This window comes from Aythya fuligula, chromosome Z (genome assembly GCF_009819795.1).
Source record: "Aythya fuligula isolate bAytFul2 chromosome Z, bAytFul2.pri, whole genome shotgun sequence".
Classification (NCBI taxonomy): domain Eukaryota; kingdom Metazoa; phylum Chordata; class Aves; order Anseriformes; family Anatidae; genus Aythya; species Aythya fuligula.
The window spans coordinates 40857109-40882573 of record NC_045593.1 but is presented as its reverse complement, the minus strand read 5'-3'; the positions used below and the strand labels follow the sequence as shown (position 1 = coordinate 40882573).

The window sequence follows — 25465 nt, the reverse complement described above, 5'->3', positions numbered from 1 at the left end:
AATGTTTTTCCTGAAAACGTATTTTTTAAACTAGTTAATGGTGAAATGTTGGATAATTAAGTGGAGCTAGGAAGTAACTACATTTGTCTGGAAACTGAGTAGTTATTTGAAATGTCTGTATTATTTACATGACGCAAAATGCATGATCGTAGTATTTATAATTATTTCAGACCAGCCTAATAAAAATACTGAATAGTCACAAGAAATACAGTAAGACAGAATATTTTTCAGCTTAGTTAAAACAGGATGATCTTTTTCACTGGTTTTGTCTTGGTTTTCTATTGTGACCTACACAATCAAATCTTTGACAGTGGGTCAAACATATTGTAAATGGTAGTGACCAAAACTCATGTCAATGTATTTTATTGATAAATAGTTTAAGCTCTGTAATGAACTCAAATTATTTCTAGAATGTTAGTTTATCCAGTCAGATGCAGTCCATTTTATTTCCCATATAGTTATTCCCAAACTGAGGAATTCACTCCAGCGGCAACTTCTTGTACCATATTCTTGGTCTTAAAAACTCAGAAATCTTAAGGCAATAACTAAACATTTATTTGAATATTTATTTTTTTTTACTAATGAGAAGTGAACTTGAAAGTCAAATACTATCATTTCAAGTAAACATTCTGACCAATTACATAACATGTATTTTGTATTAAAAAATAATTTTAATATTTCGTCTATTTAGGGTTCATAAAAAGGCTGTTGTAGTTAAATGGCAAAGAAATAGGATAACATGAATAGATAGGTATGATTGTTGCACAGTGAAGTAAACAACACTGTGCCCTGGTACCTATGATTGCAATGGCATTTGAAACATCCTATTTTTCAACAGATTTGCTGCGAATTAGAAGAATGTCAGAATCCTTGTTTGGAGTTGGATCCTCTAGAATGTGGATGTGACCAAATTCTTATTTATCATCAAGAAAATTCTTTGGTGACCTGTGATCAAATTTTTCTTCTCATTAAGGAAGTCATAAATAGAAGACAACCAGAAATGGTATCAAACAGTAGAACTTCTTCTACTGAAGCTGTAGCTGGGAGTGCTCCGCTTTCACAAGGATCTTCTGGTATCATGGAGTTATATGGTTCTGATGTAGAACCACAGCCCAGTTCTGCCAATTTTATAGAAAATCCTCAAGATCTAAATGGATCTATACAAGCCCATGTTGACCTTAATGTAGATCTTGTGAGTCCAGACAGTGGGTTGGCTACCATTAGAAGCAGCCGGTCTTCCAAAGAGAGCTCTGTTTTCCTTAGTGATGACAGCCCCGTTGCAGAAGGGGGTGCTTCCCATCATAGTCTTCTGCCTGGCTTTGATTCCTACAGCCCTATTCCTGAAGGAGTAATAGCAGAAGAACAAAAACCTCAATCTAGAGACAACAGCGACAACTTTGACCTTTTCAATTTTGATCTAGCACCTGTGGTTACAGCTCCATCTGAGTCATCTTCTCGTTCTGTTGACTGTTCTCCAGCAGATGACTATTTCCTTAATAGTGATTCATCAGAAGGACAACTCACTGTGCAGAAAGAACTTGATGAGGCAAACCTTTTAGAAAGTGATACAGCAAACTATTCAACCGACTTACTTATTACAGCAAATGAGGAAGACAACTTAGCTGAATTTGATGAGAATCCAGGAGAAATGTGTGAAAAAACTTCAAGTTTGATCAACTTAGTTGAAGGTGATTCTTCCTCACCAGAAATGTTGAAATCTTCTGATTCAAGAATTCCACCAACTCCTATGAACAGTCTAGTAGAAACTTCACCATTAGATAATGGGCAGCCTTTGTTTTTCCCACAAGATGTCATTAAAAAAATTAATGAAATAGATGGCACAAAGTATTCTCAGTCTCGTGTTAGATATGGAAGCTGGTGGGATGGGTTTGACCTAGAGTCCCGAAATGCACATACATGGAGTTCAAGTGAGCAGGAATCTGTATTTCATAGCCCTGTCTTATGGAAGGATTGTAACACAAGTCCATTGCTACGAGAACATGTTGACAGAAGAGCATCAGATTCTGTATTCCTCCAAAAGCAGCCAAAGCAAATGGAATACATGAGACCAGGTCTGTGGGATAATCAGTTTAAAAAAGACAACCAGAACCAGGAGAACAAAGAGGAAAACAGTGAAGATTTGTGTTTGCAAGCTATGTCTTTAGAGGAGACAGAGCAAGAACCAGAGAGTTTTACTGACCCATGGAGGGTCAGTCAGCCAACACCTGTGATGTCAGATGCATGGTGTAGTGGGGAAGGGAAAGTTAGTCAGCTAGCTGGAGACTCTTACGAAGCCTGGATTAAATTTGATGCAGAAGACATTGCTAGATCCCCTGAAAATTTATGGAACATGCCAAAACTGGATACAGAAAAAAAATCTGTGAATGTTCCTGAGGAATGGGCCATATCAAAAACCAGTTTATCAGATTCTTCAGAGATCACAGCAGACAATGAGACTGAAAATCCACCTGTCCAGGTATCTCCAGAAGCCTGGGATAAAGAAAGATATTATTCATTAGAAGAATATGGAATATCTGAAAATACTAATTCTGGCATCAACAATATACAAAATAATTCCAGATTACAAACAGAGAAAAACACTCTGTTAGGTGACGCTAAACATAGACCAAAACAATTTGAAAATATAGAGGCCTGGAATATATATGATAAAAACATCAGGAAAGAAGTATCAGAAATAGTGGTGCCGTGGGATGATACTTTCTCATATAAACGCTCAGATCTTAGTTCATCAAACATAGGTGAAGATTTAGTTGTTTCACCACCAGACACCAGTTACTCAACATCTGATTCATATATATCACCTACATATGTGGAAGATGAAGGAGAAAATGAGGACAAAGATTTTGACCAAGCAACGGTTACTGATAAATTCATAAACCCAAATTTGGTTGAACCAAAAGCACTTGAGAAACCAAATAATGAACCATTATCTCCTAGAAACATGCCTTTTTCAAGCCCTATGGACACAGACATCTGGAACACACCCCTAAATAATGTTGCCCAGTTACAAGAAAGAAATTCTGAAAATACTGCTCTTTCTACCTCTGCTAAGCCTTTGCTTAATTCAGAACAGGCAACTAATCAGTATTTTTCAACTGAGATTTATAACAATGGAAATAACTTCTCTGTATCTGAAAACAGAAGAGTACCACCACTATACAATCAAACAGTGAATGACTTATCACCACCACAGAATGAATTAAATACTGGACAGACTTCAGCTGGAAACGTAGAAACAGTGACCAGTGTTCTTGTAGAAGACATAGATACATCTATGCCAACTTCAGATGCTGGGGATAGTTTGGCTCAGAAAACATGTGACATCGGAAGTGAAATACTGAGTAAGGAGGCACCAGAGAATACTGGTGATGATAATAAAAAGCTGGATAGCCAGCATTCAGAGCAGCAGCTGAACTCATGGAGTTTACAAAGTGAACAGGATTCTGAGGAAGGCTGGGACAATGTCATTGTCATCTCTCAGGAAGGGGAAGAGAAATACATGAGAACAGATGGAAAGCAAACTATTACTGACATTTGTAACGAACCTGTACAAAATGACAGTGAATTTTCATGTAATGCGGATTCAGAAGAAAACAGGTCAACTTCTGAAGTTCTCAGCTCCCTAGAAAAAATGAGGAGTAGTGTTAATCTAGAAGACTTAGTCACAGAGAATGAGTCATTTTCCAATCAAATTGATCTAATCAGTCATGAAGAGAAGAGAGAATTGTTGCAGAATGATGCTGAGTCTTCTTTAAGTGTTGCTGAGGAAAACAGGAATTATGAATCTTTAGGTGACTCCATTCCACAAAACTATAGTTATAGTGAAACAACTCAGCCACTTAGTGAGAAGTATGAAAAGGAGACTACAGTTACAGAGGATGCAATACATCCTGAGATGGAAAGTATGTCTGAAAATTCTCATAAAGGTAGTGATAATCTGGAAAATAATTCTTCTAAAATGCCTGGAAAATCAGGCATCTGGAGTGACTCTGGAAAGACAGTTTGTGACTTAGCCACATCAATTCCTTTGATGAATGAACCACCAGAAGCACTGGGAGAAGTGAGAGACAGCTTACATAATGTGGTTCCTAGCCATACAGACATTTCTGAGTTAATATCTTTTGAAAATAGCTCAGAACTAAGCAGTGCTCATGAAAATGTTCTCATAGTTGAGTCTCTAGAAATTAACTGTCAGCAGAGTCCTTCTGCTGAATATGTCAGTGTTCCTGACATCACAGATATGTCTATGGTGGAAAATTTATTTTCACATGAAATAGCTTCAAGGAGAAATGAAAATTCTGAAAATTTAGAATCTGCTAATAACCTTTGCAGAGAGCTTTGTGTAACACTTAATGACAGTTTTCCCAAAATCGCTTGGAATTTACAGCAGTGTGAAGATTTGAAATCTTCTGCAACAAATTCTGAGGCAAGTGAAGTCCATGAAATGGCAAACACCACAAGCAGTGTTTCAAAGGATATACAGATCAAAAGTTATTTGGAAGAAGATAATGTATGGAGTGGTTCAATAAATGATTATACACACTCAAGTGGAACAAGTCCTGATTTAAGTGATGCATCTGTGAATGTGTGGGGAGACCTTCCAGTTGCCAGTCATCACAAAGAAAGTAGAGATACGTGGGATATTAGAAGTGATAAAAATCTTGAGGATGCCTGTAAAAGCAAAGAAATTGGGAATGAATTTCAAGAGGGATTTGAAACGAGTGCTGAACAGAACAAAGTTCCTAAAAGCTTAGATTTTTGGAATGCCCATGTAGATGATGATACTGTATCTTCTTTATCAAGTCCTGAAATAAATGAGGATTCAGAGAATTCAGAGGCATGTCCAGAATTAATGAATGAAGATTCCACTTCTGAAAACAAAGCATCTGAGATTGGAGAGGATTATGCACAATCCAATGCAAGAAGTCCTGAAAAAAACAAAGACGATTTAAATGCAAAAACTGAAGTGGGGGAGGAGATCCAGACAGACATCTTAAATGAAACAATTAAAGCTAGGAATGTATCACAGGAGAACTTGACTATAATGAAGTATAATGAGAATTCTGAATGTTTAGATCACTGGGAAACACTTCAGAACAAAGATGAAGTGAGTATTTTCAGTGAGAAAATGGGTAGCACAGAAAACTCACATTTGTATCAAATGAATGAAGATACCACAACGACTTCAATGACTTTTGCTGTTGGTGATAAGGAAGGCTATTCTTCAGAAGCTGCAGATACGTGGAGTATGTCACTAGAAGCTGATTTAAGAACTGATCCAAAATCCACTGTAGGAACATTTGATTTTCCACATGATAGCTCAGAATGGTGGAATTCACCAACTTGTGAAGAAAAGCCTGTGGAAGACCAGTGTTCTTTTTCAAGTCAGTCTGTAAACGAACAATTAACAAACAGTAAGGAAGAGTCCTGCAGGTCACCTTCACAGGATGAAGAACTAACAGAAACACATTTCACTGGAACAGATAATGATAGAAATCAGCCTCCCCACCTTTACTGTGATGGAGGAGAAAATGAAAAACTAACACATCCTATGAATATTTCTGATAGTCAAGTAAATCGAGATGTTGTAGAGTTCAAACAATTTGATCCTTTCATAGTAGATAAAGAAGAAAGGGTCTTGAAAGAGCAAATGTCTCCTGCAGATGAGGGAAATCAACTGACTTCACAGAATCCTTTTTCAGATTATCAACGGGGTATGTCAAGTACAGCAGTTCAAGAAAACACAGTTCTTGATCTACCAAAAGACAAGGAGAGAAATGCAAGTCTCATTCCTCAAGAACAACAGCCAGACACCTGTGAAACATTAGAAGTGCACACCCCCCAGCCAGATGCTTTCCTTGTAGAAGACTTATCTTTTGAAATGACAGAGAAGTCCAGTCCAGGATGGAGTGTATTGGTTCCCCAAACTGCTGTTATCCCAGATATTTTACAAGATAACACACAAGAAAGTAATCAGTTGTTTTCAGTGGAACCTGACCTGTGGACTAATGCTGAGCAGCTTGTCACTTTGAAATCAGATAGTGAAAATCCTGATCTATTAAGTCATTGTGATCAAGACAATAGTTCCGAGGCATCAAGCAGTCCAGATGTGTGCCAAGAGCATGAAGCTAAGCATTCCTCTATCCCATCTCCTCAAATTAGCATGGAGCCTGAAGCTGAAGATAGTCAGCTGATTCACACACAGTCAAATATGTGTGAAGATGCAGATGCTGATTCGAAGTGTCAGTTCATAATGCAGAAGGTAAAGGCAGAGTCTGAAAGTAACGGTCCCCAAGACTATGATCTGGGAAAGGATGATGAATCCTATCAGTTAGGCTCTTCCAATACTCAGGAGCCTTCAGAATTTGCAATTCTGAAATGTGATCTACAAAACAAAGTTGTTACTGAGCCGGTTGACTCAGTTGAAATCCCCAGTGAAGTTTTAGGAGCAACATCCTTAGATCTGGAAGACACATTCCATGGAAGTTATACCCCTGCAAGCGATCAAGGAACACCACCTGATTCAGCTCAAATAGTGACCTTCCAAACACATTTTGTTCCCATGGATTTCAGTCTACCTGATAGGGCAGAACAAAGCCTACAAGAAACGAGTGCTTTGGCCAAAGCTGGAATATATTCTGATATTGACCATACGACAATAATGGGTGATGAGCTGGATGTACCAGAAGAACATGTGGATGGATCTGAGACAGGGGTAGAACATAACATCCTTAACACATCAGTCACTAGTACCCCAGTGAGCACATGTGGTGAAATTAACATATTGGAACTAGCAGGCAGTGAAACGGTAGACAGGGAATCAAGTGATACACAGATATTCTTTCCCAAATCCTTTCTGCCTGGTGATAATGAATGCCATGAATCTGATTCAAATAACCAACTGGTTGATGACATAGTGAAAGAAAATGAAGATGTAATTGAGAATGATGTTCCTGTGTTTAAGGCAGTGTCCAGTGATCAGTCACCAGCAACATGCACTCCACCATCCTATGTGTCTTTTGATGCCAAACTCTCCAGCAGCAGAGAGTATAAGAAGGATGAGCTCTTGTTACAGCAGCCATTTTGTGACAGCGTTTCTTTGGAAAAGCCTTTACCACTGCTTACCCCTTCAGAAGCTGCTGAAGGCATCCTAATGATCAAAGACAGCAGCATCAAAGATCAGGTATCTGACACACCAACAGAGGGTCTTCAGGAGAATTACACCTCAGTACCTTCACTCTTAGAGCCTGAAGTAACTCTAGGAGCTTCTGAGATTCTGGAAGGAAAATCTGAACCAGAAACAACTGATCTCGACTCACCGCCAGGTGGAGATAAAGAATCACCTGATGGTAAGAAAACCTGCACTCTTTCCAGAGCAAGTTCATAGGACAAAGAAAGAGGGAAATGTCTGGAGAATTACTGCTGAATGTTGAGGCTTTGAGTGAAGTTTGAAATTTGTGTCCCCCCAATGTACAAAGCTCGTTAACTGGAGAACACCTCTAGCATCACACTTCTAGACAGATTTAAACCCTTTAAACATTGCAGTAGGGACGTTATTTCTGTTGTTCATACAGGATCTACAGGACACTGAATCATTTGTCCCTTAGGAGTGATTATGGTGTTAATGTATAATCTTTAACAATAATAATGATGATGATGTTATAAAATTCAAGTACACATTAACAGAGGCTCTCAAAGCAAACTGAGAAGAGCTCTCTCACAATACCGATTTAAAGAAATCATGATGACTAAAACAATAATTCAAAAACTAAAACGAGTTTCTGTTTGCCTTTTATTTTAGAAGCTGGCACTGACTCCCTGCTTTGTAGGGAGAAGAAGCTGAGAAATTCCTCTGAGAGCCCTGAACTGGAAAGTACGGAAAGTAAGGAAGATGTGAGGATACAAGTGTACAGAGATCCAGCTTCACTGGATATGGATTACATCCTTGTTACTGAGGAAGAAAATATACCTTCAGAAAAGAATATGCTTGAAACGAAAGAAAGTGATTTTGCATTTCAAGAGGCTAATGTAGCTGAACAAACAGAATTGCATGAACACATTTCACCAGGCTCCTTGGATACCTTTCAGCCAATCTCCATAATAAACAAAAGGGAAGACCAGTCTGTTTGTGAGACTGAATGGGACTTAGACGAGAAAAGCTCTTCTGTTGTGCCCCAAAAGGTGGATGCTGAAAGGAGATCACAGGAAAGCTGTGGGCAAGATGAGGGCTGGATTATATTGGGCCAGAATGAAGTTAGTGATGTATCACCTGCAGAAATTTCTGCCGAGTCAGAGGTGCCAAAAACAGGGTCTGGACATTCTGGCAAAGAACTGGAAGCTGCCATCGTGCAGGAATTGATTCTTGACACTCAAGCAGAATCTCAGGTAGAAATTTCCTTTCCAAAAGCGTTTGAATATGAGGACTGCTCTCCCTTGGATGGTCTGTCTACTGAGGATGAGAGTATGAACATCACAAGAATACATGCTTTTGTGTTGCAGGTGGCTGGTGGTGATGCCCAGTCAGAAGCAAACTCTCAACGGAGTCTCGAAAATAACATAACAACGGAGCAAGAAATTAAAGAAGAAACAGTGTTTCTCAACACTGAAAGAAAACTGAGTCAAAAATCAGGGTAAGGAAAAAATTACCCATTTCCTTTCAAAAGTCTTCTGTTTACTCATCATCAATGTTATTAAAGTGTATAAGATTACAAATAGATGGCAGGACTTCCAAGTTTGAAGTACTACTTTTATTTATGTTGCTTAAGTATCTCTATATTCCTCCCTGGATTAAAACAGAATCTTGATTCTTGTTCTCTTGAATAACAGTCAAGATAGGACTCTCTTGTAATGCAGGAAGATAGTAATGCCACTTCCTTGCAGAAATAAATCCATCTTCATTAATGAAGTCTCACAGACTTCATAATCTGCCTTTAAATCTTAAACAGCTGTGGCCAGGGAACCCCCAGGACCACTGGACCACTACATCAAGATGCAATGCCAGTGATGAGACTGTGGAGGCACTGAAGTGAAGTACTATTCCTGCCTTGTGGAAAATTGTTCAGTAGGCAGATGGGAGTAGTAGGTACCTAGAGTCTGAAAAATATACTGCTTATGGAAGAAAGAAAATGATGTTGGAGAACTACAGTCTTTGCAGTTATTTTCAAGCTGTAATCAGATCAGAGCAGCATTTCTTTCTGTGCTGACTGGCTTGGCAGTTGAGACGATACAGGTAGAATATATTTGTGCCTCCCTTCAAGTGGACATGCAGCCTCTGTGTAGGTAGAATCTGTCACCAGACAGAGAAGGAGATGACCCTGGCTCTGGACTCCATGCGCTGTAGTGGTTTGATGCTTCTGCTGTTGCCTCCTCGTCTTTTACAGCCAGGAGGTTGTAACAGCTACTGTACACTTACAGGGTAGCCACAGAGATGCAAGTGTGGAAGTTTGATCTCCGTGGCATCTTCCAGTTTTACAGAGAGGAACCTGGCAGGGTGTTTATAGAGTGAAATTCTTGTGAACAGCAAAAGAAACTTCCTGGTACAAATAAAACTGAGGGCTGTAACTTCTTCATATGTGTTTCTCCTTTTGAGCTGAACTTACCTAAAAGAACATACGTGGTATGAAACATGCTCTTCTTGAAATGTAAGACTGATTTTTTTTAAAGTTTCTCCTAAGGACTTCAATGTAGACAATATATCACCTTCACTGCTGCTATTACCAGGTTTTAATTGACTTGCAATTTATTTTAAACCATATTTTTTTGTACTTTCACTATTTGTCAATTTTAGCTGTACACCTTTTCCCCTTAAAGTTCGCATGCCTGTCTATGACAGTACAACCCTGACAACAACATGTAACAATAGTCTGATAGAAAAATAAGGCTTTTTACTAACACTGAAATAGCAGTTCAAGTCCTATTAGTATTTCCAAAATGAAGAGTTCAATGGTTGTGGCTTATCTTCCCTCACACTTGTTAAAATACCTCCTCTCTAAACATTTTCACACATTTTTCAAAGAGCACGTTGTTAGCACGAGATCAGACACTGTTAAAGCTGAGTTGTTTTTAATACACAGTAAGCTCTGGCTTAATTCTAAACATAACCTTCATTTTCAGAAACCCTGAAATACAACAATGTTATTTGCAGGCTTAAATTTAAGCATCTGGATAGGACTTTACGCTGTTTTGACAGAAAGTATTCTGGGTTATATACTTTACTCCCCAACTCTGTCTCTGGCTGAAATTGCCTGTTTCTAGGCAGACAGTACTGAGGAGAATATGTGACGAGAGGGGCTTGGTTTCTGTGAAGCAGTGACAAGTTTTCTTGATGCAAGTTAGCATTTACTGCCCTCAGAAAAAAGGCAAGTCTTAAGTGTCAGCAGGAGATGAGTACCACCCAATTCTGGACTGTCCGAAGTAAACTAAATGCTGAGGGCTTGACCCCAAAACTATCAAAAATGAACTAGTTGGCACAACATTTCCATGCCACCCCATCCATCAAATTTCTAACTTCTATTCTGGAAGGAAAAAAAAAATCAATTTTCTACAAATAGAGAAATTTGGAAGAAGCAAAACTACTAAAATCCACAAGCAGTTGTTTGGAATTCACATTAATGTATGGAAAAGTGGCTTGAGATTTACGTTACCTAAGAAAACTAACATGCTGTGACTTTGGGTTGGTCTTCTTGTTAGGAATAGCCCACATGCTAGAAGCCTCCCTCTCCATTTGCTTTGTAGGCTTTCTCTGGGAGTTTGTCAAAAGCAACTCATTCAATGAGTAAAACTTTGTTTGTTTGTTTGTTTGTTTTTTGACATAATTTCTAGTGAAAATCTTTAAATCAATAACTTCCTATTACCTCTGCTCACAATAAATACTGAACAGGATAGGAAATAGGAGGGGTTGTTTAGCGGTGCTGGCTGAAGGCAGGCTTGCAAAGCTCACATGAACAAATCAGCTGTCAAATCCTTTGTCTCCCATTAAAAAAAAATTAAAAAAAAAAATTAAACACAGACAGATGCAGACCCTGCTTAAGTCATGCTGACTAATTACAAGCAGGCAATATCCCAGGGCTTGAGTTGCCATGCTTACATGCCAGTGATGCTAACATTCCAGAGATGAAAAAGAAAACCAGTCCAGGTGCTTGCTTTTAAATGATTTTTACAAATCAATACAATGGAGTTGAGAAAACTTTAAAGCATTAAGATTCCTTGTGAGATACTTCAAAAAAGACCCTGATTTTCAAACTTATACCGGCACTACAAAAAACACCTCTATGGCCATGGATTTATAATTTTTTCTTTTCATTCTTTTGCTATGGGTTGCTGGATCCACTGTGAGAAGTGCTCTGCTGTTGCTTAGGAATTTCTGTTTATCTCCAGAGTAAAAACTTGAATCTTTTACTACATTAGTAGTTTGCATTGACATTTCAGATGCAGAACATTCATTATTATTAGTGCTTAGTATATTCCCTTAGACTGATTCTTGAAATAAAGTTAAAAAAAAAAGGACCATATTAACAACTATTAAGTGTGTTTTCAGGTAAATGCCTGGTGGGATATGATGCATTGCACAAGGAAGGAACACAGTAATCCTTGGTCTAGAAAGCCTGGGGAAACTTCCATTGTGGGATTTTTTGTTATCTGAATCAACAGTGACTGTTGTATGTACCAAATGTATTTTCAGTGGCTATTTCTGTCCTTAATGGTAATTAAGTTGAAGCCCAGAGAAGGAAAGAAAAGCAAAGAAGTCATTCAGCATCTGCATTAACAAGCCATTATGGAAGCACAGAACTGTTAAAATCTATTTTACTTTGGGTTTGTGTTTTGTTGTTAGATGTTTTGAGTTGGTAAGTTACAAGCTCTAATTGAAGTATTCTGCACCATTAATATTATTCAAAATATTCCTCTCTTCATACCTAATAGAGACTTCATACCTAATAGAGATTGCTTTATGGTGCAGCTTTCCACTCAGCTTCCCCTGTGATTTGTAGTTGATGTTCAATAAACTTAAAATAAGCAGATATGTTTCAGTGGTTGGGTAATAACTTTTTAGGTAGTGGCAGAGACACATGTAGATGTTCCTACAGATGCCCATATCATGATTAAAGCCATGGAGGCTTTCATCCCTTTGAAACCAAGGAAGACACACAAAGAAATATTGTAGTAGTGTACTAAAAACATGGAAATAATTAATTCTGGATTTTTCATTAAACCTCTTACATAAACAACCAAAGAAACAGCAACTGATGTAGAAGCATGTAATTAGAGACACGTTTTAGAAAGATCTTTAGAAACACTTCCTTCTTAAAGGAAGTACACCTCAGTGGTGCAGCTTGCAAGTCTGAAATTAATCGACCTTCTTGGCCAGCAAAGCTTAAAACGATGTGATACAGTAGAACTGTCAGCCCTATGGGAGGTTGTGTCACTAGTGTTGTCATGTGAGAGAAGAAACTCTCCTTTTCTCTTTGTATCGCCATAGAGTTTCTGGACAACCTAATGGTGCTCGTTATCAGGCTCTGATTCTGCCAAAGATCTACATCTCTGAAGCAGGCTTTTGGTAGAACTGAACCAAAGTCTGAGAGTTAGAGATATGTCCTTCTGCCTAACTTCTTGTACTTCTGAAAAGCCATTATTTTGACTCAGCAGGTTCTTTGATGCTTCACTGAATGTGACTCGTGCTTTGACTGAATATTTCTAAGCTTATGCTTAATTAAGTCTGCTTTGGATCAGAAAATTTAGGATCCTTAATCTGAAGGTCCAGCTGTATAGCTGTGCCCTGAGCACAGATTACATTCTCTGATCATTTTTTTTGTTGTTGTTGTTAAATAGTTTTGCTTTATGCAATTACATTTGAATTCAGGGACCAGAACCTGTAACACCCTTCTCTGTGACTGTACCCCTAAAAGTGACTTTGTCACTTCAATCACAAGATCTTTCTGTAGTGCATCCTGTGCTTCCCACAGGGAAGCTTTCCTTATGGCCTGCTGGTTGTTGTTTCATACCCCTTGGGGGTTGTATAGAAAGTAGGTACCTTATTTGTAGGCATGTACTTCACCTTCATATCCTTAAATATGGCTCAAACACAGTATCTCTGAAGAAAAAATGTACTCGTTATTTGTATTGAAACAGATGATGGGGGCATCCCAACTAATTGATTACTGAATTGGTAGTCCAAATTCTATGGAGTTACGGAGGTCGTTTACTCAAAAACTGTCTTCTAAGCCCCTTTCTGCATCTACAGTTTATTCACATGTCGCAGTTTAGGTAAAACTGAAGTTCTTGCTTGCTGAACTGAAGTAGGTGCTGAAGTAAGTTGCTTGAGTAGTGGAATAAGGGTCATAAGGGAATAAAGGATGCAGTTTGCTATGTGTGTTTTTTTTCACTCATCCAGAAAGTGTCTGTCATTTTGGCTATAAAAATTGACTGTTATGAAGAGTGAATTACAGTTTTGAAGCAGTAAGTGTAAACAAGGAGAATGAAGAAGTGTGTTAAAGACTTGGTGTCTACTGATCACTGCCCCTTTCATTCTATTGTCAACTATAACAGATCTCCAGGGCGTCCAACTGAGCTTTAAGAAAGTCTGTAACATGGTGGTAAAGCTCTTCCCTCCTGTTCTGTTCCTCCGCTGGGGGAAAAAAAAAAAAAAAAAAAAAAAAAAAGGCAGCAGGAAGAGAAGTATGAGGATGTTTGCTAGTGTTAGAGCACCGAAGAGAGGATATAAATCTGTCTCACCAGAAATAATAAACAGCAGGGGGTTATTTGGCCTCATGAAAAAGTACAAAAGTACAAAAAGATTTGATAACACATTATTAATGTCAATCTTTCTAGAAAGAAAACAGCTTTTCTTTATGGCTTTCCATATGTGAGCAGCCAAGAGTGACTAAATTTAGAAAGGAAGAATTCATGCAGCATTATACAAATGTTGGGTATGCAGGATAACATACTTCACTGCTGCTGCTACTGGAGGTGAGCCAAGAATAAAATTTATGAGGACTGAAGGTAATTTTCTCCCTTATAGAAGATTAGCCTGTCTTACATAACTGTGTGAAGCTAGGTGCTGACGCAGTAGTGGGGAGCCAGAGGGAGAATGCAATGCTAGCTTTTACATATCTGCACATTTCGCACATCGTGTGATTGTGTATACCAGATCATTCCTGCTCTTGTCTTCGCTGTAGGAAAGGATTCTCATTCTTTCCTTAGTAAAAAAAAGTTAGAAAGAGCTGAGGGAAGCACTGTGAAGTGATGTATTAGCTTGAGGAGATAGTGAGAGCAGTAGAGATAAGGGCATTGAAGTTTGGAAGGTTTGGGGGAGACTGTGGAGAATCAGTGGCAAAACTGAGTGGCAAAAAAATAAAGAATTTCTTTGAACAACTGCCAAGATTTATTTAATCCACTAACAACAACAACAACAAAATATTTTCCTCCTGATGTTTGATGTTCACAAAGAAGCAGGAATCACTCTTTTCTGCTTGCTTGCATAACGAATTTTTGGAACAGTTACTTCTCCCAATGTCTATGTCCAAAATAGCTCACTGTAACCATTGCTGTGCCCAGTACTGTAAGCAAGCCCTAGTTTGCTTCTTGTTTGAATGGGCAACACAATCTGCTATATTTCAGAAGCTAAAAGAATTGAAAATCTGTTGTAAATTTATAGAGGCCACATTCTGCAAAGTAACCTTTACTTCCCTTTGGATGAATGTTTCTTTTTTTTTTTTCCCTGCATGCCAGTCTTTCACTCCTATCATTGTTTATTAATTGGCCAAATACATTGGAAAGCAATTTCAGGCACTGTGGGGACCAGACATGCAGCTTCAGTGGTGCTTCCATCTCCTGATGACCTCTACAATGATGGACTTGAAATAGGAGTTGAATTCAGGTCTCCCACTAGTCAGTACAATGTGTGACAATTCACTAAACACGAGGAGCATGCTTTAAAGGTTAAAAATAAACATGCAAGGAAAGAAGCAACAACTGAGAAGGTTTCTTGTAGTCAGGTCCACGTAAATGAAAGTTAATGCCTTGTAACAAAAGTAAAAAAAATGGTATGAAACTAAACAAAAGTTTTGACTGGCATGATCAAGAACTCATTAGGACTGCTGGCTCAGAACTTGAGATTTCACTGGTCATCCAAGTTGACCATTCCCATCTAAAGATGGGAAGCTATACAACTGATGTATTTTACACTGTTATTTATTGTGCTAATCTAATTAGTGTAGTAATATACATTGCATACTAGAAGTTATATGTCATACATTATATTTTGTAAGAATGTTGCTTTTGTGAAAATGAAAGAGTCACTGGGACAGATTCAGATCAGAGAACTTTCTGACAGTATTAAATTAACTGAAATATATTTTTTTCTAACAATCTATTTTTATGTCAGCAAATCTCACTACCAAGCTTTTATTTTAATTGATGAACGTAATAACATATGCTGTTCGTGCATGTGTTTTCATAACACCATTTCTTTCCCTATACTTGATTTGGCCTATGAAGTCATGACAACCATCTTTTTTGTTATCAATTTTGGGGTGATACAGTATTTTCCATCACCATCTGGAGGTTGAAAATTAATTAAAACTAAAAACCCAGTTTTCCATTGCAGAGCCAGCTGTTAAACAATAGCAGAAGCCAATATGGTGATGATCCCATTTTTGTAAAGACGGTGTTAATATTTACATGCCAAATACCAAGTAGTTTAAAAATCTTTTAACCTTTTAAGAGGACAACACTGTAGTATTAGACAAACAATTTAAAAAGGAAGAAAAAGCTATTTACTATTACTCACTTGAGATCATGAGATTGTACTTAAATTGTGAGGCTGGGCTTTCTTAAGCCAAAAAGACCTGGACTGTGTGTGTATGGTTTAGTGGCCACATCAAAAACTACTCTGCTATTCAAAGCCCCACATTTTTCTGAAATCACTATATTCCAACCTTTGTGATCAGTGACAAGATTCCAGCCTGAAGCATTAGTGGGCTTTCAAACTTAACCCTGTTGATGCAAGACCTGACTTCTACAGTGAGCCCCTGTGAATTTTATGGGTCTCAGCAAAGACTCCTAAAGTCTCAAAGACGATCTGTGTCATTCTGAGCACACAGGATAAAGGCTGCAGCTTCTACCATAGTGCCAGTTTCGTAGCAGTCATTCAGCTAATGATTTCTATTGTACAGAAATACCTTATAGCTATACTTCCTGTATACAGCTTCCCGGTGTCTGCACTTACAATCTTGAATTAAAAATTGTCCACTTGAAAAAGTGCTTAAAAGTACTCCCATCTTTAGGAATGTTTGTTAGTTAGGTGGCAGTAGTATGAAAGATCACATTTCTGCACCAGTGTCATCTTTAAAAAGTATATTTTCATGTTGTTGATGGTTTTTGTGTTTTTTTAAATGCTTGGTGTTCATCTGGTGTTCTTTAAAAGAGTGACTGGGGACTGATTTACCAGGACGTACTGCAGTATACAAGGAAAAGTTTTTCTGTAGGATTACTAATACCATGATGATCAAGGTGGGAACCATTGAATTTTTGTTCATGCTGTGCTGTAGGTGTACATGGAGCTGTACTGATGAAAGAAGATATGGTTAGGTTTTTGTTTGTGTTTGGTTGCTTATGGCCTAGAAATATGAGGTCAAAACATGTCCAATTCTCATTTAGGTCATCTTCAAGAAGGGGTTTCATAGTGTGAAGGGACAAACTAGCTGAAGGTTAAGCAGTCTAGGGCCTCTTGCCTTTCTAATTTACCCCCACTGAGCAGTAAGGGAACCAGATTGAAAGCTGCTTTCCATTCAGAAAAAACAACTGGCATTTCTAAGGGCCATACCCCCAGCAGGCTTTCATAAAAGGAGGCTGTGGGACTGCACAGCATGGAACAAATGTCCTTCCTTCAAGCAGACCCCTAAGAAACACAGTCATGATCACAGGCTACAAGCATTGCTTCTTGGTGCTGATACAGTTTTGTCTTCCCAGTATTCACCCTGCTTTGTGAGTTGTGTTTAAAAAGAAAAAAAAGATTTGCATATGCATTTCCACAGCTGAGTTGCAAACTGAACAAATTATGTAAAGCATGTTTGAATATGCATGTGCTCTATAACCATCCATGCAAACAGAAATGAGGGCTGAGATGGGCTGAATCCATAAGAACTTTTGGCACGCTATCTCTCATCACAGGCTTTCCTCAGGCTCCGAAATGAAACAGTGGGGAGCTTTTCACTGCAGCCAGCTGACTCGCTATGTAAAAGTTTGGAGATGCTGTGACAAAGCTCCGCCAGGAACGTAAAAAAATAAATAAATAAAAATAAAAAATTCACAGCTAAAGCATTGTTCTGTGCTTGTCTCAGCATTCCCTTAACCCAAGCCCGGTAGCTGCTGGTTCATACAGCAGGCTATCTGAAGGCAGGTGATCACCCGTATTTAGCAGTACCACTAGTCACATGACAAGAAAATGGTGGAAGATCTGTATTCCTAGTAAACTGCTACAGAAAGAGGGATGCTGAAGTGCAGCAATAAAGCATCTTCACTGTTTTCCCAGTAGAAAGGCCTCTTCGAGTCTCTAGAAGGTAAGCATCTCTTTACACTGAGAGGCTGATACGCAGGTTTTCCGATTAGCGACTCTATTGTTGCAGTTACTTCAGACAGAAAAAGGGGAAATGTTTGTTAGCAGGATGCAAAACACCCTGGACCTCATTACCGAAAATCAGGCAGCTGTATTTTAATTCTGTTGCAGCTCTTTCTGAGAGAAGCTTGCATCAGTTCAGCGGGATTTCTTTTGTCTGAGCGCAGACACGGTATTTGTAATTAGGGAACAAAACTTCACTGTACAGGAACCTAGCACTTTAGATTATTTTCAGCTTGTTTGCCTGGCTCTGAAGATATGGTGGGAAAAAATGAATGTTGGGCTTTGTCACTGGATAACTTGCTTTCTAGGCTGTGTAATTACTGGCATAGCAATTATTTGTGATAGCTCTTACTGTGTACTACTTGACAGTGGTATTTTTTCATTTTTTTTTTTGCTATCAACTGAAGTGTATGATTTTTGTATTTATTTGCAATAGCCTTTTATATTGTTCCAAGAGCAGAGACTGTAATCTTGGAAGGCTACGTGACCAAGGATGCAGCGATAATCTCAGTGTTAAGAGGACTGAAAAAATACTGCAGAAGTTGTTTTGTACAGGCACTGTTTTTGTTTAAATCTAACAAAAAGAGCTTGATTTGGCTCCATTCAGTCATTTGTATTTCCATTCATGAGGAAGGAATGACAATATCTTTCAGTTTTAAGTGTGATAAACGGACAAATTATTGTGATGTACAGGGGGCACTGAAAATTTTCAGAATGTCTAAATATCACTACTTAAACCAACATGCAAGGAAATGCATGTAGGGTTGGTAGGCGCATTTAGCATTGTAAGTGAATAAGGGGCAGGCAGAGATGTCATCTGTGGTCTTATCTTTATTAATATGCTTGGGAAGCAGAGCTATGTCGAGAAAGGGAGAATGCACACGGCTCCAGCAGCACTGTCAGGAGGCATTAAGGCAGCTGCAGGGAGCGGGAGGAAATGACACACAAATTCTTACCCTGCCAAAATAGTTCTCCAGGGCTTCTGTATTTCCCCCCACCTATTCTCTCTTGGGGGACAGGGGAATGCTGGGGTCTAAAATAGCCTCTTTATTCCTGACTTAAATGAGTCCATCCATTATTTGTCCCTGTGTAAACCTGGACATTGCTGTAGAAAGTTCGTGTAATTAGAGACAAGCCTAGCATTGGCATATATTCACCGCTTAAAAAAACTTATACTTAAAAAAAAAAAAAACTTAACAAGCAGTCTTTTGTGTTTGTTTTTTGTTTGTTTGTTTGTTCTGTTTTGTGATGTTCCCATAATATTCAGCAGTAATAAGAAAACAGTATTATCTAACAGTTATGTTGCCTGTATAGAAAGAGAGGGGGAAAAAACAATGCTAAAGTGCAGTCTTAGCATTCAGATTAAATACATAGTGCACAGACTTATGAAGAAATAATATATATGTGAGAATGTGATTCTGTCAGCACTTGTAACCTATTTGTATCACTGTAGTGTCCTCAATATTAGGTCCTATACAAATATTGAGGAAAACATGGTGCTACATGAATACAAGCAATACGAGCAGAATACAAGACTGAGGTAGAGAAGAAGAATGGGTGTAAAAGACCAATTGCACAACAGTTTTCTTAGTTTACCGGCTTTTTTTTTTTCCTTTGGATACTGAAAGAAGTGGTTTAGCAGCTATGGAAATTTATGAATTAACTCACTCAGTTATTTCTAATTAATTCTTAGCATATAGTGTAGGCTCTATAGCCACTGCAGGCTGTGAAAACTGGACAGCAGAAGGCTTATTTCCTGCTGCCAGGTGAAAGCTGACACTGTCCTACAAGAACAAGATCACTCTCCTTAGCAGAAAATACTGGCAGCAAACTCTGAAGAGCTGGATGTGATGGACAACTACCCAGCAGGGTACACCTTTTCCAGATTGTCTAAAGTACCAGACCATGTAGCTAGCCTTGCCCTTCCGTCTGCCGAGCTAAAATGTATGAGGAGTGCCTTGTGGGGAAAGTGGGGAGCTGTATTTTCTCACCTCATTCCTGTGCATTACTACTTCAGTCTGGCATTTCTTTTTGCACACTCAATGCATTTTTGCTCTGTCTGACAACCGTGTCTCTCCCACAGGTAGGCTGGTTTTTAACTTTCTGCTGTTTCTGGGACCCTTGCAACTCAGCAGAAGCAAAGATTTGTTTCTGAAGATAACTGGTGGCTTTCTGTTTCCCTCACATTCCTTAGCACAAGCTTTTTTGGAGCTACCTGCTGCAGGGCCTGACCGCTGTCCTTGCTGTAAGCACCTCCTGCCAGATCAAGTAGTCTGCAAGGCTGCTGCCTTTGGTGCTGGTTTTACTGCTTCAGCAGAACTTATATGCCATGATTAAGTGTCTCCTCTGGCTCATGGCTGGGCTTTTCCTCTGTTTTTCCCAGAAGAATAAGGAATGAAGAAGTAAGTAGGACCAGAGAAAAAGCATTACAAAGAGAGGAAAAAGTAGAAATCATACCTCATTAAAATGTTTTTGTATCTTTTCATATCTATCAGTATATTATAAATGGTGTGAAGGCTAGGCTTGAAATTGAGGGAGTGCTAACAAAATCCTAACATGTTAATAAACAGACTGATAAAAGTGCAGTGAATCTGTATATATTAATGTTAAGTGAGTTCTTACAGTTAGCAGCTCTGAAAATTGTCCCTAAACCTGTTTTATCATGTGAGCATGACAGGATTCATCTGTCATAGAATCATTCGTTCAAACACTTGATTCTGGCCATTTGTATTTGTAAAAAGGATAATCATCATTGTACATGTTGGCATTCATACATTGAGGGAAACAAGTTCATTGAGCGATGCAGAAGTTGACAATACTACAGAAAAGCAAAGTAGATAAGAGGAAATAGCCACTAAGTTGACAAGTTAGTTCAGTTGCAGAACTAATGGTTATTACTAATGATTAAGGGAAGTCAGAGGCATCCCAACATGTCTTAATCTGAGAGTACACGTGTTTAATAAGTAGACTGCAGTAATGGTTGGAGGGGGACTTCTCAAAACTCCACTGAAGAATCTCAGTAGGGCTTAAAATGTAGTGCTTCCTAAAGATTTTCTGCTTCTGATTCTGCAACATCCACCCTGTTACCTACTCTCAAACAATTAGCATATATCCTGGAAGTGCAGATGGCTGCACTGGGTATAGAATGCATGCTGCTTTTTTAAGTGCTGTTCATGTGCCAATTGCATTAGTTGGAACTGCAGGTATTCTGAGGAGTGCTTTAGACAGCACGATTTGGCAGGAAAATGGTCCCTGTGAACTGCACGTGCTGGAAGGAAAGCTGGTTTTAGAGTGAGGAATAAATAACCTAAAACGGAGTTTTATGAAGGAATAATTAATTATTCAGTGTAAGTGGGTGTTGGGAAACAGATCCTAAACATGCAGCTAGGATTAATGTTTTAATAATTTAAAAATATATATGTAATTTTCAAACAACATACGTTTTCAGGTTAAACTTCAAGACAATCTGTTGTAAAAGAACCTTGACTCCACCTTTCTCTGCTGGTATTACTTTCTTACAGTGTATTTGTAGCATTTGTTCAATGGTAGTTGTTGATTAACAGATCATTTAGATGTTATTTGTAGAATATTAACAACATGTATTAAACGCAGAGGTGAGAGATCAGATCAGTTTAAACAAGCCTTCTAAATGATAATGTTACTTTGAACCCACATAGCTCCTTGACAGACATTCTGATCTTCCAGAATCAATGGAGGAGCACCCATCACACAGGCTCTCCAACTTCGTTGTCAATTCCAGTAATTTTCTGCTGTCTCAGTTAAGCTGAGCACATAACAGAGGAGAGATGCTGGTCCAAAGACAAGACCATATGGCAATATGTGAATGCAATACCAAAGCAGAGCAGGTAGATATCAAGTGGCACATTATTTGCACCTTGAGATTTGTTATTCTCTATCTATTTTACATGCTTTTGCAAACAAAATACTGTGTTAAAAGAATATGGTTAAAAAGGTGAAATTAGGAAAGGCCCAGCAGGCTCTGCACTGCACAGTAAAAGGCAGCATTGGAGATGGTGCTATTTCATGGCTACAGGCAGCTAACGCTGCCCACAATTGTTTTCTCTTTCTGCCTGTGCTACCGGGTTAGTGCAGGGTGGTGCAGGGTAGGTCATTAGTCACCAGGTGCTTGAATTGCACGTGTCCTTCTTTTCTGACACCTGTCTGATTTATTCTTTCCGAGGATGCAAAAGTGAAGTAACTGGGCCCTGACTGTGCCAATCTTTTTCAGGGTCAGCTGGTCTTGAGGATGTGTACTGGCATACAGCAGACGTTACAAAATACTCCACATTCAGAAAATTAAAAAAAATTAAAAAAAAAAAAAAAAAAAAAGAGTTTGTTAGGCATCATATTTTAGGAGCTGCCAATAAATGACACTTTCAAAGTTATTTTCTGTGTTTCACTTCTGTAATAATGAATTATTCCTCTAACTCATAAATCTTCTGTCCAGAGTAAAGTTAAATAATGTTTGGAAATGCCTAATGTACAGGGTAATAAGCACCTCTGAAAAGCCCTCGAAAGGACTGATCATCCCACTTTTAGAGCACTGTTTGAACAGTGCACAGTAAACAATGCTTAGGCATGCATAAAGTACAGCATAAGATACCAAATAGTTATTCTCTGGGTTGCACTGTCTTTCATATGGCATCCTATGACCTGCTGATGACAAACACCCAGGAGGGGACTTCTGGGGGCTCTGGGATTACCTGCAGGTATTGCCAGCCTGGCTTGCATTCCTAAAACCCCATGTCAACAGGACATCCAGGTTTGAAATTTAAATAAATGCTTATTTTTCCTCATTCTGCATGGAGATTCTTTTTTATTTTGTCTGGCTGGAAGTCACAGATAATTAAAGAAACCTGGAGCCCTGGATTCCTTTCATAAGCATCCCTGATCTATGAGCATGTTTGTAAGGTTGCTGAAATAGCCTAGTGAATTGCTTTATCACTCACCTATTTGTTTAGATTTGTCCTTCTGTGGCTCCCTGCATCTATCCCTGGATTTGCCTGCTTCTCTTGTGTTGTAGCACAGGGAGGGAGCTGGCAAGGAGTCAGAACAGACAGCCTGTGGCTGCCTCGCAGCAGTGAAAGCAGCAGCGTGTGCTTAAGAACAGCAGCTTTTATATTTTAACAGGCTTAAATTGATAAGAGCAGATGGGACAGACTACTATTCTGAGTGGCTACCTGAAAAAAATCCAGACTTATGGTACTGAGCTAAGACAAGGAGCAAAGAACAAAATGGATAGATGAACAGTCACTAAAAAATAGTTATTTGGGGGCTAGAAAACATTTTTAAAATGTTTTAAATTTTTAAAAATATTCATTGACCCAATTTCAGAATTTTATCATGTTTCAGTTAACATATAGAAATGAAAACAAACTAAATCTTTTGGCAAGAATACAGCATTTTCCTGCACCAAACATATTACTTCTTACAGACATGCCTAGCTTTTTTCTTTTTTTTTTTTTTTTTTCAACATCAGCATCCAACGTTGGTGCTGAAAATTGAGCAAAAAAATTGACATATGGAAAGGATCAACTAACAGCACAATCAGTTAAAAGAAGCTTTAAATCTGAAGAGCAAAGCATAAAAAACTAGGGAGTCATGACCTTGACTAATTTTTAGCGAAGGTTTATTCTGTGGCTATTGAGAAAGTGAATGACTTGTTTCTCTGTAAAATGGGAATATTAGCATGTGTTTATCTACTGTGCAGGAGCATGAAAATGATTAGCTGCCATTTGCACAGATGCTTTTGATTAATAAAGCTTTTAGCTTAAACAAGACAGCACAGATAATTTTGGGGGTTTTGTTTTGCATCTAGAAGCAAGAATAAAGTCTTGTGCTAGGTATAAATTCCAGCACTCAAACTATAGGCTTTTCCTGAACTATTTTGTGTTTAAGAGGTACCAAATAAATAGCAATAGAAAAACAGTTACTTTAGTATTCTAACATATGGTTGCTAAATGCAGCTCTCGGGAGGTTATAAAATTAATTATTTTTTTATAAGTAACCTATATACAATATAATTATTTTACACAGCTGTGAGTAAAATAATTTTTTTTTTTCCTGGTCTCAGAGTTTCTGGAGTGGATTCCTTGCAATATGTTCCAATATGTAGGTGTTGCTGAAGCAGTCTCTGATTGATACAGACTGAATTCTGCAGTCTGTGTCACTTTCATTTGCTGCATACTCCACTATAGTTTAGGGATCATAAATTTTGCTGAGCCTAAAAATTCACACTGCAGTCTCCTTTATCAGTGAAGAGGCAACTGTAGAAATTTTTGTCTATTGCCTGGAATTTTATAGCAAAGAACTAGTTTTAAGGAGTAATTTTGAAGGATGATTTTAATGGGTGCATTGGTTAATAGATTTCTTCTCTTACTGCACAGTCCAGCTGGTTGTTTGGTACTAATATTCATAGCATCTTTCTCTGTTGCTTCCTGTATATTTTTGTTATTTTGTTCACAGACTACACCCCATATTTTATCAGTTTTTGTTTTTCAATGTTATATAATCACACTTTATTCCCTATGCTGTCTCCTTTTGTCTATAGGCACAGCTGTTAAAGATGTCCAAAAATTCTCTAATGTTGCTTGCAGAACATTTCTATCCATCCTCAATGGATGATAAGTATCAAAATGCAAATACATGCAAATTATTTTAGGATTTGTTAATAATCCATTAGCAATAAAAGTCTCTGAAATAGCACATTGCAGTTGTATAGAGCTTATGGAGTTGTTTCTATAAGCAGGAACTATCCTCTTATTAAAAAATGGGACAGAGTGACTATATATTTTTTGTTGTAGTTTTGAGTTCTGTAACTGAGCACTCCAAGAGAGAGAAGTATTTTCAGAAAATAGGTACTTGCTGTTATTTTAAAACACAGTATATAACTTATGGAAGATGTATTATTTGGTTATAAAAGCAAAACAGTTTTTGTTCTAACAAGGAAATAATGCATCAAGTGTTTATTAGTGGTAATGGCATGGATTTTGCTGTTATTTTACGTGTGATGAGGGCCGTGTTGAAGCAGCTACAACGATGGATGACAGCAAAACACCTCTCGTAAGTTAGCTAGGTATCTGTTGAGATGCATTGGATGCATGTAAATGTAGGAGTACTCTGTTCAGCGGCACACAATTGTAATCTGGACAGGAATATAGCAATTAAGAAAACACTTCTTCTCAGTGTATCTTTGATGTAAATTCCCATTTGTGGAGTGCTTAAAGATTTGCTGTCAGCTCCACCTTAGAGGCTTCCTGTTCTTTCTGAGCACGGAAGAACAGTGTTATCAGCTTGTCCTGGAGTGGTTAGGCATCCTGCTGGTGGAGCAGCCTAAATGCTGCAGCATGTTGCCATTAATACCAGTTTACACAAGGCTCTGGGTGCTCTGGCCATGGCCTGGCAAGACGCTGACCACTGCTAACACCTTCAGTCCTGAGAGTGCTTCCCAGGGGAGCCCTGGTGAGAGCCAGTTGACAGGCGTTGCTGGATAAAAGCCAATGTTGTGGGATTTTTTACACCTTTCACGGAAAATACTTGATTGTCATGTCCAGTCCCTCAAGATCTCCTTTCTCCTTTTGTGGTCCTGGTGTTTGTTACCGAGTTGGGGCCAGGGGCCCAGTGAGAGTCACTTTGTGCGGGGTATGCTCTGCAAAAGCAACTCGGGGAAGAGGTGGAGTTCCCTAACTGCGTTCCCTAAAATTTCACAGTTTGTACATTCTTCCTCCAAATAGCTCGATTTTCTGCTGCAAATCACTGAGACAATGGGCTATAAGCAAGACTTTTACTTCATCCGAGAGCAGGGTGTAC

At 38.5% G+C, this 25465-nt stretch overlaps 1 protein-coding gene across 2 annotated transcripts in view; it reads left to right on the top strand.

Annotated features, from left to right (window-relative positions):
- Positions 1-25465, top strand: part of PRUNE2 (prune homolog 2 with BCH domain) — a 138259-nt gene that overhangs the window by 81158 nt on the left and 31636 nt on the right. For both annotated transcript variants that reach the window (XM_032205327.1, XM_032205325.1), the window contains exons 8-10: positions 839-7370; positions 7823-8406; positions 8521-8651. In XM_032205327.1, coding sequence (XP_032061218.1) covers positions 839-7370; positions 7823-8406; positions 8521-8651 — 7247 coding nt within the window. The remainder of the gene's footprint in view (positions 1-838; positions 7371-7822; positions 8407-8520; positions 8652-25465) is intronic.